Source organism: Amia ocellicauda, chromosome 1 (assembly GCF_036373705.1).
Source record: "Amia ocellicauda isolate fAmiCal2 chromosome 1, fAmiCal2.hap1, whole genome shotgun sequence".
Classification (NCBI taxonomy): Eukaryota; Metazoa; Chordata; class Actinopteri; order Amiiformes; family Amiidae; genus Amia; species Amia ocellicauda.
This window is the reverse complement of record NC_089850.1, coordinates 28,149,682-28,164,089: the sequence shown is the minus strand read 5'-3', so window position 1 is coordinate 28,164,089 and position 14,408 is coordinate 28,149,682. Positions and strand designations below refer to the sequence as shown.

The following is a 14,408-nucleotide window of genomic DNA, read 5'->3' as shown; positions in this document are numbered from 1 at the left end:
ATGACAATGACAGGTATGTATGGCCTTTCCCACAACTGTGCAAAGACAGTGAGGAGCTGCTTACTTCTGTAAAAGGCAGTCAAGTATCATGTAAAGTGCTGGAAAACAAACAATGTAATAAGGAGATCTTCCCACTGTGGAGGAATGAATATAAAAGGGCTGAAGCAAACACTGGTGGGGTAAATATCTGCTACGATTATTGCGAATGAGTTGTTTTGCCGTTTTCTTTAACTTTCTGTAAAGATCAATACCTATTGTGCCATGGTGGTGAATCCTTCACTAACAACTATGTGGAGGTGGCGTTAATATGTTATCTGCTTCAAAGAAACCTTTCCAGTGACAGGCACAAACAGTAGGAGCCAGACTTTATTCATTGGTATTTGAAAACACTCTGAGAGGGGCTGAGAACAAAGATAAATCCACTGGTTGGAACAACAGCTCTTCTTGGTCTATTAAAAATACATCAAAAAGTAGAAAAAGGCAGCCAAAGTAATTACACAGCTGCCCTACGAAAGCAGATTTTCACATGAGAATTAATGAAGTCGATCTTGGCAGGGCACGCTTTACCGTCATCAGTTGGGGGCAATTTTTATAAAGTCCTATTTCAAGGATTCCTAGTTCATGCTTTCAGCTGCAGTGAGAGCGCTTCTCATGTCCTCGAGGCTCTCAAAGAAACAAACAGACCAGCGACATGGATTATATTGAGGGAGTAATTGCTGTGGTTTTAATAACCCCTCATTTAAAGCACATCAAAATGGTTATTGTTTCTGGAGCCTCTATAATTAACATAATTTCAAACATGAGCAACCAAAACATTCCTTTGTTTGGATAAGATTAAGATGTGTTCCTTTTCACATTCTAAAGAATTCTTTGTAATGTTGACCTAACATGCTTCTCAAATATACCCAAAAGTCTTTTTTTTTAATCCTTGGAGAAGTGCCGACTGAGAGGAGATAATATCCTACTCCACTCACATTACCTGCTCAGTTATTTGACTATGACAATGTTCAAGCAGCCATACCATATCATAGAGGTATATTAACATGCTCTAGGTCCAACTGTTTGATCAGGAAACATAATGAGAGCTGTTTTAGTTATCTTACACAGTGCATACTATGTGTTTTGTATATATAAAAATATCTCTGTAGCGGGGCCATCTCATACATAAAACTATTATCAGGACTATATCATATCACACTTTTGAAGTAAAGTGATATCTGTCTCTATGTATGCACCTGAAATGTATTCATACTAGCATTGCATACATAAAAATCATTATCTGTGTATAATGGCTTCTTACGCTTGCCATGGGAAAAACTGTGGGAACTAAACATTACACTTTGGGAAAATACTGTACGTGGCAATTAACACAGCAAAGTTAAAAATAAACTCTCCCCTTAGCCAGAGCTTGAGTTTGAAATACAGGCTGAGATTGTCTCATTCCATGCTCTTCATTAGATACAATTCAGAACCGTGAACCTATATTCCCATTATATTTTGACCTTCAAATTGCTATGTACTCTGTATAGCCCACAATGTCTCAGGGTTCAGGCTTAATATAATATATTTTTTTTACATAGATCTCAGTTTCTAAATATATATATATATATATATATACACACACACACACACACACTCACCTAAAGGATTATTAGGAACACCATACTAATACTGTGTTTGACCCCCTTTCGCCGTCAGAACTGCCTTAATTCTATGTGGCATTGATTCAACAAGGTGCTGAAAGCATTCTTTAGAAATGTTGGCCCATATTGATAGGATAGCATCTTGCAGTTGATGGAGATTTGTGGGATGCACATCCAGGGCACGAAGCTCCCGTTCCACCACATCCCAAAGATGCTCTATTGGGTTGAGATCTGGTGACTGTGGGGGCCAGTTTAGTACAGTGAACTCATTGTCATGTTCAAGAAACCAATTTGAAATGATTCGACCTTTGTGACATGGTGCATTATCCTGCTGGAAGTAGCCATCAGAGGATGGGTACATGGTGGTCATAAAGGGATGGACATGGTCAGAAACAATGCTCAGGTAGGCCGTGGCATTTAAACGATGCCCAATTGGCACTAAGGGGCCTAAAGTGTGCCAAGAAAACATCCCCCACACCATTACACCACCACCACCAGCCTGCATAGTGGTAACAAGGCATGATGGATCCATGTTCTCATTCTGTTTACGCCAAATTCTGACTCTACCATCTGAATGTCTCAACAGAAATCGAGACTCATCAGACCAGGCAACATTTTTCCAGTCTTCAACTGTCCAATTTTGGTGAGCTTGTGCAAATTGTAGCCTCTTTTTCCTATTTGTAGTGGAGATGAGTGGTACCCGGTGGGGTCTTCTGCTGTTGTAGCCCATCCGCCTCAAGGTTGTACGTGTTGTGGCTTCACAAATGCTTTGCTGCATACCTCGGTTGTAACGAGTGGTTATTTCAGTCAAAGTTGCTCTTCTATCAGCTTGAATCAGTCGGCCCATTCTCCTCTGACCTCTAGCATCAACAAGGCATTTTCGCCCACAGGACTGCCGCATACTGGATGTTTTTCCCTTTTCATACCATTCTTTGTAAACCCTAGAAATGGTTGTGCGTGAAAATCCCAGTAACTGAGCAGATTGTGAAATACTCAGACCGGCCCGTCTGGCACCAACAACCATGCCACGCTCAAAATTGCTTAAATCAGCTTTCTTTCCCATTCAGACATTCAGTTTGGAGTTCAGGAGATTGTCTTGACCAGGACCACACCCCTAAATGCATTGAAGCAACTGCCATGTGATTGGTTGGTTAGATAATTGCATTAATGAGAAATTGAACAGGTGTTCCTAATAATCCTTTAGGTGAGTGTGTATATATAGTATATAGTATATATATAGTAACGGAGATCTATGTAAAAATATGTTTATTTCTGAATGGCAAAATTATAATTCTCTCCACTATCAAAGCACACAAAACATCATCTACGTTTTCTAAGCATAGGCAAATCAAGCTTCTTAAAAGGTACAGTAAGACATACAGCTCTGGACAAAATTAAGAGACCACTACAAAATTATCAGTTTCTCTGGTTTGACCATTTATAGGTATGTGTTTTGCTAAAATTAACATTTGTGTTTTATTTTATAAACTAATGACAACATTTCTCCCAAATTCCAAATAAAAATATGAATGGAATGGAATGGCTGCCATACATGTAGAGATGCTGATTTAAGAATAAATTGCAGTGGTCTCTTCATTTTTTGTGTAAGAGATTCTTAAAGTTTTAATTTTGTTTGTTTCCATCCCCAAATGTATAGTGGTACAACTACCCTAAACATTAAGATAAACATCAATGTGACAGTGTAGGATTTTAATTTATGCATTCTTGAAACTATATGACAAAAAACATACGTAACAATATACCTGTAATGGAGTTAATTACAAAACGTGTTCATCTTCACTATTTAATATGGCCTAGACCTTTGTGTTGAAGACAAATAGAGATTTTATTTTTAAAGGTTTAGATTTATTAGGTTCCATGCTACTGTTAGCAAACACTTCTGCACAAAACACACCACAGTTGCGGACGTTCATTCAATAAATGTCAAACCTGAGTCTAAATAAAAAGGTTGGTATTGACTGTTGTTTTTGTAACCAGCTTTAGCTTATTTTGATTGGAATCCACAACTTTACAAGTTACAAAAACACTCCATTCCATTCAAGTCTTTACTGTCTGGTAGGGGCAGATGATGGTAGTGAATATCGATGTCAAAGGTTACATTAATTAACATTAACACTTTAGTCTGGCTACATCCAGACTGACAAACGTGCCTTTGACTTCATGGTCAGGTCTTTGCACCCTCTTTCCTTAATCTTGTCCCAACCCGAAGGCTAAAAACCTCAGATAAGATAAATCCTAATTGTACTTTAGAGACATTGCACATCTGTACCTTGGAGAAGCGAGCATTGATCCATTTAGTAAAGGTTTTCTTCTGTACAGCATCGTGTTCATCTGTAGAAAGAAAAAAAGAATAGTTTGATACAAGCAGATGCGATGCAGCAATAACAACAATTTGATGGTATAGCATGCATCCCCTACACAGCAGGTAACATCACAAATATTTACTAATTAGTTTTTTGATCATTGTTTGCAAATGAGACTTTAACATAACACAATTCATCAGGACATTTTCGTGATAGGTTTGTCGACTAAGGAAGGAATGTTTTTGAGTGTTTTCTGCAAATTAACTATTTCCTACAAGTGTGTATATGGAATCTGTCCAAATCCGTCTTGCGAATAGATTGTGGACATTTCAAAAACATGCTGTAACTGAGCTGTACAATCACATTATTTGCTTTAAGATATCAGCCCTATCATTTAGAGTGATAGTTATATAGAGCTGTCAGTGTGTCTCGAGCAGCCACGTCTATTCAGGGGAATGTAATTAAAGCTGGCTACAGATCTCCTGTCATCTCTGAGTAAGTGCACACAATGAGGCAACTGACATCGCAGGGTTGGACACGGAGCGAAAGTTTGTTTTGCAGAGGAAGAGCATCAGGAATGTCACATGAGCCAGGTCCAGCCAGGCAGACCTATTACTGCTGCCATGTAAACTATGGTGAACCTGTGGTCAGAGGTTATGAATACCAGCCTAAGGGTAGTCTCCTCCTTTGTTTATGACTTCAGCACTCAGCTCTGGAGGAATGCAGGAATAAAAGGAGGAATTAGCCTGTGGCTCTGAGGAGTGCAATGCAGGGGAGGCAATGCATCTGGGAAGTCCTCCTGGTCTGAATGGGCCTCAACAGAATTACAAACAACAAACAGCACCACCTCCTTGCCTTGACAAGGAAAACAAATGCAAACACAGCAGCAGGGCAAAGATTCCCACCAGTGTGTTAAACAGAGAAAGAGTGTGTGGAATGATATTACCACACAGAGTGTGAGAATAAAAGGTGAAACTTGCAACACCATATTCTTCCTTGGTACCCAAACTGCATTAAAATGAATAAGAAGAGCACCATATTTTTATTGCACCCTGTTGTTGTAGCAGAATTAAGATTTTAAATTCTTGTATCAGCAGTGATCCATTGCTAATGTGTGCACAGGCTACTGTCAAAATAGGACCATCTCCAGCTTTTTCTTTTCTTGTTTTCGTTTTGACCACCATTTCAACTGCTGGACCCACTACTACTGTCAATCGGTTTCTGTCCTTCAATCTACATCATAGCAATTCAATGCAAGAGTTAAAAAAAAAAAAAAAAAAAAAAAATGCTGGTTAATGTGCAATTGTTAAGTAAACATACTGGTGGAACAGGATTTATTTACCGTTTCAAAATCTGCATTACTAAAAGAATCTACAAAACTTGAGTACATAACACAAATAAATATGTTTCAGGGAGGTTTATCCATTACCTTATTCAAGCATCAGGATATATGCCTATCGGTCACACTTTACAATAATGGGCCACAAATTCATAAAGAATTGACATGAATAGCACAGAAATAACACAAAACATCAGACCTCAGTGGAAGTGCATGAGGCATTCATATGTTATACCTGTGGGATTCATACATAGGTGCCCATTATTGTAAAGTGTTACCAGTCTATCATGAAGGTTATCTATTGTTCCATGAAAGATTCTAGAAAATAAACACAAAAAAGAATTAACTTCTTCTGGAACTGCAAAATCATCTCAATCACCTTTTTTGTGTTGCCATTTCAGGACAGATTTATTCGACAGATAGTGTTAGAAAAATAAATCATACCAATATCACATACTGTATTTGTTGCAGTTAATTATTTTTATAATGTTTCACAGTACTATGTTCCTGTTTCAACAGAACTGCTGTAGACTAAGTGGATTGCTTCTGCACACTTGCTTATTTTAAACCCAGGGAAATAAGAGCGACTTTTTCTATCTGAGGTTTTACCACAGTATCAGATGACCAAGTAGCACTGGATTACATCTAAAACACTTTTAAAACGGTTACATTACAGAATATATCTGGACATCATTTATTAAGAAAACATCCATCCAAGTAAACATCAAGTATAAACATAGGGAAGCAGAACAGAAATGCAAACCACAAAACCTGGAAGAACGGGAGAGGTTCTGCATACAGGAAACTCCCTCATGAGAAGTGAGTGAACTCAGAGGAAGCACTACGTCAAGGTTATTACAGTGAAAGGAAATTCAAAAACTGACTGCCAGGGTATGAATACATTTAGAAATTAATGTCACTGAGTTGAAATCAATTCAATTAAAACTCAGCCCATTTACACAATGTGGAGAAGAGTTATATCCTGTTGCTTTTTTTTCTTTTCTCCCTTGAACTTCACACCACTATACAAGGGACCTTAAAAGTGGTTCTATCCAACACTGCAGTCTCCCTGGGTCTGTGAAATTCAAGTAGACAAACTATCAAAATAAATAATTAATACATTTTCAACTTCATTGAAGCAAAAAAAAAAAAAAAAAAAAACATCTGAAGAGAAGCCCTTCAGATAAACAAAACAAAAACATCAGAAGAAAATCTGCGATCTGGGGGATGTTATAACTAAAAGGAAATAGAGTCTGTAATGTGGAAAATGAACAGGAAGGCATGATTAAATCAGGAAAGTGAATCCCAGAAGCCTATTCACACAGTTCAGTGCACATCTAATGACACGCAGTGTCAGCTCAAAGGCTCTTTCTGCTGGACTACAGGATCTGACGCTGACTGAAGGGGCTGGTAAAAAGACCACCTTCAATGACAAAGACCATTTCATAGCAGATCAACACAATGGGCCTGACTTTACAATTTGGTAAATGATTAACTTGAAAATGACAAGCAGTTTTAATTCAATGTATATATTTTGTAGGTTTTCAAATTAAGATCATACATGGGGGTATTGTGTGAAGATAAGTCGTATGTTACAGTAACTCTAATAAACATATACTGACCTTACTCATTAGTAAATGCTTTACTCATAATGGAAAGGCATGCTCTAAACTGTCTTGCCTTCTACTAAACACACATGATAGCTATAGGCTAGGTATAGATCAATATAAAATGAAGACCTATTAAGAAAAGGCCAATAATGTTATTAAAGGGGTTTGTTTTAATGAAAAATAATATAGTTTTGTGGTTGATCACACTATGTAACACAATTTTTGTTCCTGGGTAGTAAGTGTTATTTGTTATTTCCTAATTGCTTATAGAAAATAGAAATAGAAAATAGAAAAAAGTATAGAAAATGTCTATTATTCCCCCAAACTTTGCTTTTGTGACCAGGACAGTGATATTTTTAAATGTAACTATTTCCAATGAGAAAACGGGCGACTTTGTGTCTTTTCGTTCAAATAAAGTCAGAAAAATACAACATATGAATCAAAATTAACATCTATTTATACTAAAGTAATACAAAGATGACTAGAAAAGATTTAGAAGTGAGTAATTTTTCGAGATGTACAATTATAGTATAATCATAAATCTAAAAAAACTACTCACTACTAAATCTGTTTTTTTCTGACTTTTTGTGAATGAAGACACGAAGTCGCCCGTTTTCTCATTGGAAATAGTTACATTTCAAAATATCACTGTCCTGGTCACAAAAGAAAAGTTTGTGGGGAACAACAGATATTTTCTATACTTTTGAGGCATAAGCAATTAGGAAATAACACTTACTACCCAGGAAAAATCTGTTACACAGTGTCATTAATTCAAAATGCAGGATGGGAGGCAATTCAGGTCACATCATGTGTGTCGCACTCCACCGCCCCCCTCCCCCCTTCACCATTCCCCCTCTACCCAACACACACAAGAATGTGCAACAGTTGTTCCAAGATGTCTTAAAGTACATATTTATTAAGGGGTGTAAGAGATTATGAATTCTTCCTATGTGGGATGTCAAGAATCTGCAGAATTCCCATCACTTCAGAAGCATTCCTGCAGCCAAATGGACACTTGCCTAAGCTTGTCTGTTGATGTATGTTTACACTTAACAACCAGGGATTAGAAAGGTATATCAGAAAACTGTCCTTATATTTGAAAAGCTTAAATCATATCCCACTTAGGGGAAAACAAAAACGAATTATTCATATCCTATAATACATGGCTGCGTATCAATAACAAGAACAAGAATAATAATAAGTTACCAAATAAGAAGAAATACAAATTTTCATAGGAGCAAACAGTACAGTGTCAGGGAGAAATTGAAAACAAGTCAAATAAAAGATGGTGTACACCCAATTAAATCAGACTTATTTTACTCACCCAGTATTAATTTGTTACAATATATTCATTAATACTATACAATATGTCACTAGTACTAATCTTCATAAAAAGCACACGATAGTTTGCATCAGCAAAATTGGGAACATGCTTCATATCAAACAGAGAGGAGCTAAAACTCACCTAAGCAGTGCCAGATGCATTGCAATTAGCTTTATATGCAATGTGCATTTCAAAAACCCACACTGTAGCATGAGGAGCAGGCCACTGAAGCTTGAGATAGTCTACCATATATATTTAAGCCATTTTCCATTGCAAATATGTAATTCTTCAATAGAACTGCATGATGCTGAAAGTCTATGGGCTTGTTTCACAGAGCTTAAAACTCCACTAGTCTAGGACTACTCTATCTAAAAAGTGGATATCCATGACTAGAGCTAATTTGAGTCTGTGAAACCAGGTCTATAACACAATTTAGTGTTTGATGCTGAAGCCTTGAAGTGGTAACAATAATAATCATTTTTATGAATACAGGTAATGACAGAGGTAATCGCATCGCTTTGTCGCTGTCAATTTTCAAATGAATGGCAAATCACATTGTTGCTAATATCCTGACACACAGACACACGGCAAACAACAGCTAAACATTTTTGAACGTACACCATACCAAATTAGCCTATGCCGGGTCACTAGGCTCCAAATGCTTTAGCCTGAATTAGACTATAGTCATTAAATACCAAGACTAAAATCATAAAAGACATTTCCAGTTGTTCTTTTCAGTCAAACTGTAATTTGTTACTCACACCTTCACAGGAGACAAGATGATGGAATACTGACATATTACTTAATTCAATGAAGAAAACCAAGGATACACATATTGTAATATCATACAAGAGTAATAAAAATATATATTTGATCATAGGTATTGCAGAAAAGGTTTTTACAGTCACTGCAGGGATTCTGATGAAGCTTGTACTTTTGGCATTAGGGAATTAAAATTCAGTCACAGTATCAGGTTTCTACGATTTTCTGTCAGTTCCAGTTAAATGTGCTGTGATTTACAAGAAGTTCAAGTCTCTATGCACACCACAGCTTTCATATGAATAACTATTGCTATACATTTCATAATCACAAAAAGTCTACCTCTGAGAAGAAGAAAGCGCTGAGCCATTATTGTAATTCCTTCATCGATCAAAGGCCACAACAGCAAAATGCAAAAAACTATTTAATCCATGTTTGAATTCCTGCTTCAATACACTCCGTCTTTTCTTTACCAAAAGTGCATCCAAAGAATGCTGCTCAAAAGAGAGACTGCCAAGAATAAAGGAGTTATCCAAGTGGGCCGTTCAGTGTGGGATGTACTGAAGCTAACTGGTGGAGAGCAGAAACTTTAAGAAAAGGCTCCATGCACAGGAAGATTAACAGAATGTTCTGAACATAAGCAGTATTTATTTGAATGGCAAACCACAAAATATTCAAATGTTCTACTGGTATTTTACAGATCCTTCAGATTACAATTTTGTTCCTGGTTTCCTTCTCATTTTCATGATTAATCCTTGCGTATAACTTTCCCACATAACATTTAGATGTCTCATGGACCACACGTGGACAGGATACAAGCACGTCAGAAGCCTTTAGTTTAAAATAAATAAAATAAACATACAAAACCTTGATGGTAGGTTTTCAGTTCCATCGGATGTCACTGTACCTCATAAAAGCACAAAGCATTAAATTCAATTAATGGTCTTATCACGGTTATCACCAATACCAAAACTCTTCTTATACTTATATGCCTCAGTTTCCTCCTTTGTATTCAAAGACTGTATTGAATAATATGTATAAGATTAAAATGCTAATTGATCTAGAGAAATGTATATCATGCAGTGTTATTACCAATTTATGTCAGCAGTGTTAAGAGTCGATTCTGCACAATAGGCAACCTTCTACTGTTCAATGAAACTGGATAGTTGCTTGCTTGCTAGCAAACATTTAAAAATCGATGTCTTCCCAGGTGTGCAACAAACAGCAAAGTTTGTAATTTTAGCGGAGACACCAATGATAATTATTTAACAAATTGCTGTCTTCAGGTTTCAGAGCAGATAAACATCAGGTTAACCAAGTAAGCATCAGCCTGGAATGAGATGTCAAACAAAATGGATACAAATGTGTACGTGTTCTGAAAGCTCTTGGCTTCTTTCCACAAACAAGGACCGACTCACTTTAATGCAGAACAACACTGGAACAAACCATATAAATATGGTTTTTCAAGGTGTGGCAAAGGTGTACTGTAGTGCTTTGAAAATCATTTGCATCTTATCCTGGAGTGTAGGCTATAGAATACATTTTTGAGTACTGCAAAATGCACATCTGTTAAAAAAGGGAGATTTTTCCTACAACGTTAGCAGTGCACTCCCTCAGACAGAGACGCAAAGCCAAGTCATAATTATGCTATGGCTTTAGCTTTGGCGTGGTCCTGGCTGTCTTTCTATGTGAAATGTGGTTAAAGGCCTGCAACACTGGGAGTCATGTTGCTTAGCTAAGGCTAAGAAAAGGAAAAAGGGACAAAAACAAAGTCACTTGACCTCCCCTGCTCTACTCTCCACACAAAATGAAATCATGCTGCATACGTATGGATTTCAACTGCAGTGACCCAGCTGACCTGAAATAAGAGTCACATGCCACTTGCTAAGAATGTGCAGCACGTTGAAGGCAAATGGGTCACTCTTGGTCATGATTTGAAACACTGAAGTCTTATTCTGTGACAACTATTATGAAAGTAAATTTTCACAGAACTTGGCCCATGTTTTTATGTTGTTAAGGCCGTTAAAGCATGGGGGAGGAGCAAAAGTGTGCTTGCAATTTTCCTTTCTGACCATAAAATAACTTCAGAATAAGGCTTCCAAGGAAAGCATTTGGAAAGTTAGTCTTGACTTGAAAAAAAGGAAGCAAAAATGAATACATTATGAAATGATGTAGCAGTGCCAGCATTCAGCATGTGTGTTCATATTATATATAAACATATTAAATTTATGTTAGTAAAGTATTCATTCTAAATATTCTTGCCCATGCAGCAGATCTACAAAAAAAGTGTGCTTTGACAATACAAGCACTAGTACCAGGGGATAACAAATTTACCAACCATTCATTAAGATTCAGACACATGTGAGGCAGACTGGCCCATGTTAAAGAAGATGTTTAAAACAAGCAAGAAGTATTCCAGGGATGTCTTTGGTGTAGTCAAGAGAGATACCAGATACTGGAAACCTGGACACCTCGACCTGAGCGATCCTCAAGGATCTCTTAGAAGAGCTAAAACATCCACATCCAGCGACAGGCTTGTATACTCATCAGACCTCAAACAATTAATTTCCTTTTTTTTTTCTTTATCTTGGTTTTCCCCTTTATTTACAATAATGCTTCTTGCATCTTCAAAATGGAGTAATCAGTTTGCATTCACACATTTCCAAACACTCAGTTCAGACACAATACCCAGCTAAAACAGAGATAAAGAAACAGGTTGGAGCCTTGCAGGAAATATGTCCATGTAATAATCGGGCCCTGTGGCTTGGCTTGTTGTCCTATGCTCATTCATCTGTACATACCAGACTCATGAAAATAGCAAGTCCTGGCTTGTTCCCCATCAGAGACCCCATTCCAAATAAACGACAAGCCACAGGAGAGTGTAAGGTAATTCATATGATTCAATTTAACCCACAAATTAAATAATGTAATTTCAGGTTTAGCCATTCTGTCTTCCTAGCATCATGTCTGGTTTAAAGATGTCTGTATCTATTTGCTTTATACCACCAACAGCTTCTAATTATTGTGGATGGTGCTGAAGATAACTTTGCAATCTGTGGACCTAAATGAAAACATGAAGCGTTAAACTATCTTTCAGCAGAGATAAAATCGCACCTGTCCAGCATAATTCCAAGCCAGGTGTATCTGACCGAGTATGAAGTTTCAGCCTGCACTCGATTGACCTATATGCAGCAACACAAATTTTGTGTGGCCCAATAACCTGCATACACAATGCTAGAAAAAGTCACAGTATATTGTGACACACAAAAAAAAAAAAAACTCCAAGGCCAGTATTACTTGGAGAATTACTTTATATTTGAAATATACTTGAATAAAACTATTGTAAAGCAATAGCAATAACAGAGTCATCTAAAGAATGGTAAATACACCTTCTACAGAAAGCAACTGCTAAGGCCTTGAAGTATGCCAGAGGGAATTTCTGCTAGGAGTTAGTGTAACCCTGCAAACAAGAGGTGCCTAGATCTAAAAATGTCTAAGAGGCAGGGGACTAATCATGTGAAGAAACTGGGACAAAAGTAACATGTGAAAAGTATCTTAAAGCAGCCTGTTCATTTTCAGATGTAACCCAAGGTCATTTACAAGTCGTATAATTTGCTTCTGAAGACTCTGCGCTGTGTTTAAATGAAAACAACTATTTGATCAAGTTCTCCATCTGCTTTCATGTTACATGAAAGATCAGAAGAACCAAAGGTGTTTTGTTGGTGTCAGTCTAAACCCACAGTACAAGCTTCATAAAAAACAATAACAGTATAGGCATTAGGAGAACAAGACAACAAAAACAAGTGAATATAGATCCTTTTAAATTTTAAGGATTACTACAGCAATTATATATAATTATACAGGAAAGCCCAGAGCTTGTGAAGTAATGTTCTCCACAAAAACATTGAGAAACACTCAGCCTGCACTATTACCGTTACAAACAGGAAGTGTCTTTCTATGCGCTTACCTAAAACAGGAGAAGCAGAATGTTCCTTTTTCAGTTTGGAGGCACTTTTTTTTCTCCTTGGCCACCATTTGAAACTCATTTTAAAAAATTGTTTAAAAAGTACAGAAGAAAAAACAAAGTTATGTGAAAGGAAGCGGATGTTGCAGGTTGTAGGGTATGCTGGGAGTTTTGATTATTTTTCAGACAGAACAGTCTTCATACCACAAAAACCACAAGAAGGGCTGCTGTTGACACAAGCAGCCTCAACAGACAGTAAGCATCTTTAGTTTTTCACTCTGTGCCACACTGACAGATAAGAAACTTGAAGGGAAAATATTTTTTATCAGGAAAGCTGGCAAAACGCAACTACAGACACTGATATAGACATAAAATCACAGATATGAAAAACAGAAGGATGTAAGAGAACATTTTATTTGTGTTTGATGGTTTGTTTTAGGGAGTCTGGGACTGAGAAGTTAGATTTTCAGTCTCCTTCTGGTCCAGACACCCCTGAGAATTAATAAAATGTTCTAGCATAAAACATACTCTACACTGGAAGAAAATTTCAAATTTTAGCAACTAAAAGAGAAACATACAGCTTGATGATTCATTTCTATTGACTGCTAACCGCAGGAAAATAGATGCTAAATATGATCAATTTTCACTAAAGGGAAATCTTACATGCTAGATTCCTCTGCTGGAACAACCAGAAAAACAGCAACATATGAGACGGAAATCACTTTCAGCTGTTCGAGGCTCGCTCTCTCTCTCTAACAAGGAAAAGGAAGACTGAAAGTACAGCTCACATGCGTTGTATTCTTCCTCTGGATCGGATAAATATTCAACACCCTTCCTCTGCAGCTCAACTTTCTATTCCCAACAGGTTGTTGTTGGCAGGGAGTGAAGCGGCTCACAGCTCTTGTGCGTTAAACCTCATTCGACGAGTGGCAAAGAAATTAATGTCAAGCTACTGTATCAGTCGGTAGCATATTTCCTCCTGAATGGAATTACAACACTTAGATACTGTAATTCTACGCCACATGTTTAACAGAAAGTCACATAAACTTAATAACAGGATGTTTACCTGCGTGGTAAAACAAAGCATAAGGCTACATGTGCCCTATGGACTGTGAGCTGGTGCTTGCCATAATGAAGACTGATTGAAATAAAAAATGGATTTCAGGGAATTGAGGCATATTGAAAACTACAGCTTTGAAACTGATTGTCATGTCTAGTCAACTGTTTCTGGGCAAGATTATGAAACAATCAAATTCAATACAACATAGGATATAGGCTAATTAATATTTATAGCAGCTAAGATAACTGCCAGCTGAGCAATATGGATTTAAAAAACTTAAAAACTCAAGGCGCACTATTGTTTCAGTATTGAAGTGTCACCTGTCATTGGGGAGAATAAAGAATTATAATTGATAGGAAGTAGATGGGGCCGGGGGGGGGGGTCC

The 14,408-nt window shown here is 37.2% G+C and overlaps 1 protein-coding gene across 6 annotated transcripts in view; it reads right to left on the bottom strand.

Moving 5' to 3' along the window:
- Window positions 1–14,408, bottom strand: part of utrn (utrophin) — a 218,384-nt gene that overhangs the window by 191,811 nt on the left and 12,165 nt on the right. For 5 of the 6 annotated variants that reach the window (XM_066700727.1, XM_066700779.1, XM_066700771.1 and 2 more), the window contains exon 3: window positions 3,934–3,995. In XM_066700727.1, the coding sequence (XP_066556824.1) occupies window positions 3,934–3,995 (62 nt within the window). Of the gene's footprint in view, window positions 1–3,933; window positions 3,996–12,966; window positions 13,071–14,408 lie in introns of those variants that run through there. The other variant, XM_066700749.1, reaches the window with a different exon arrangement.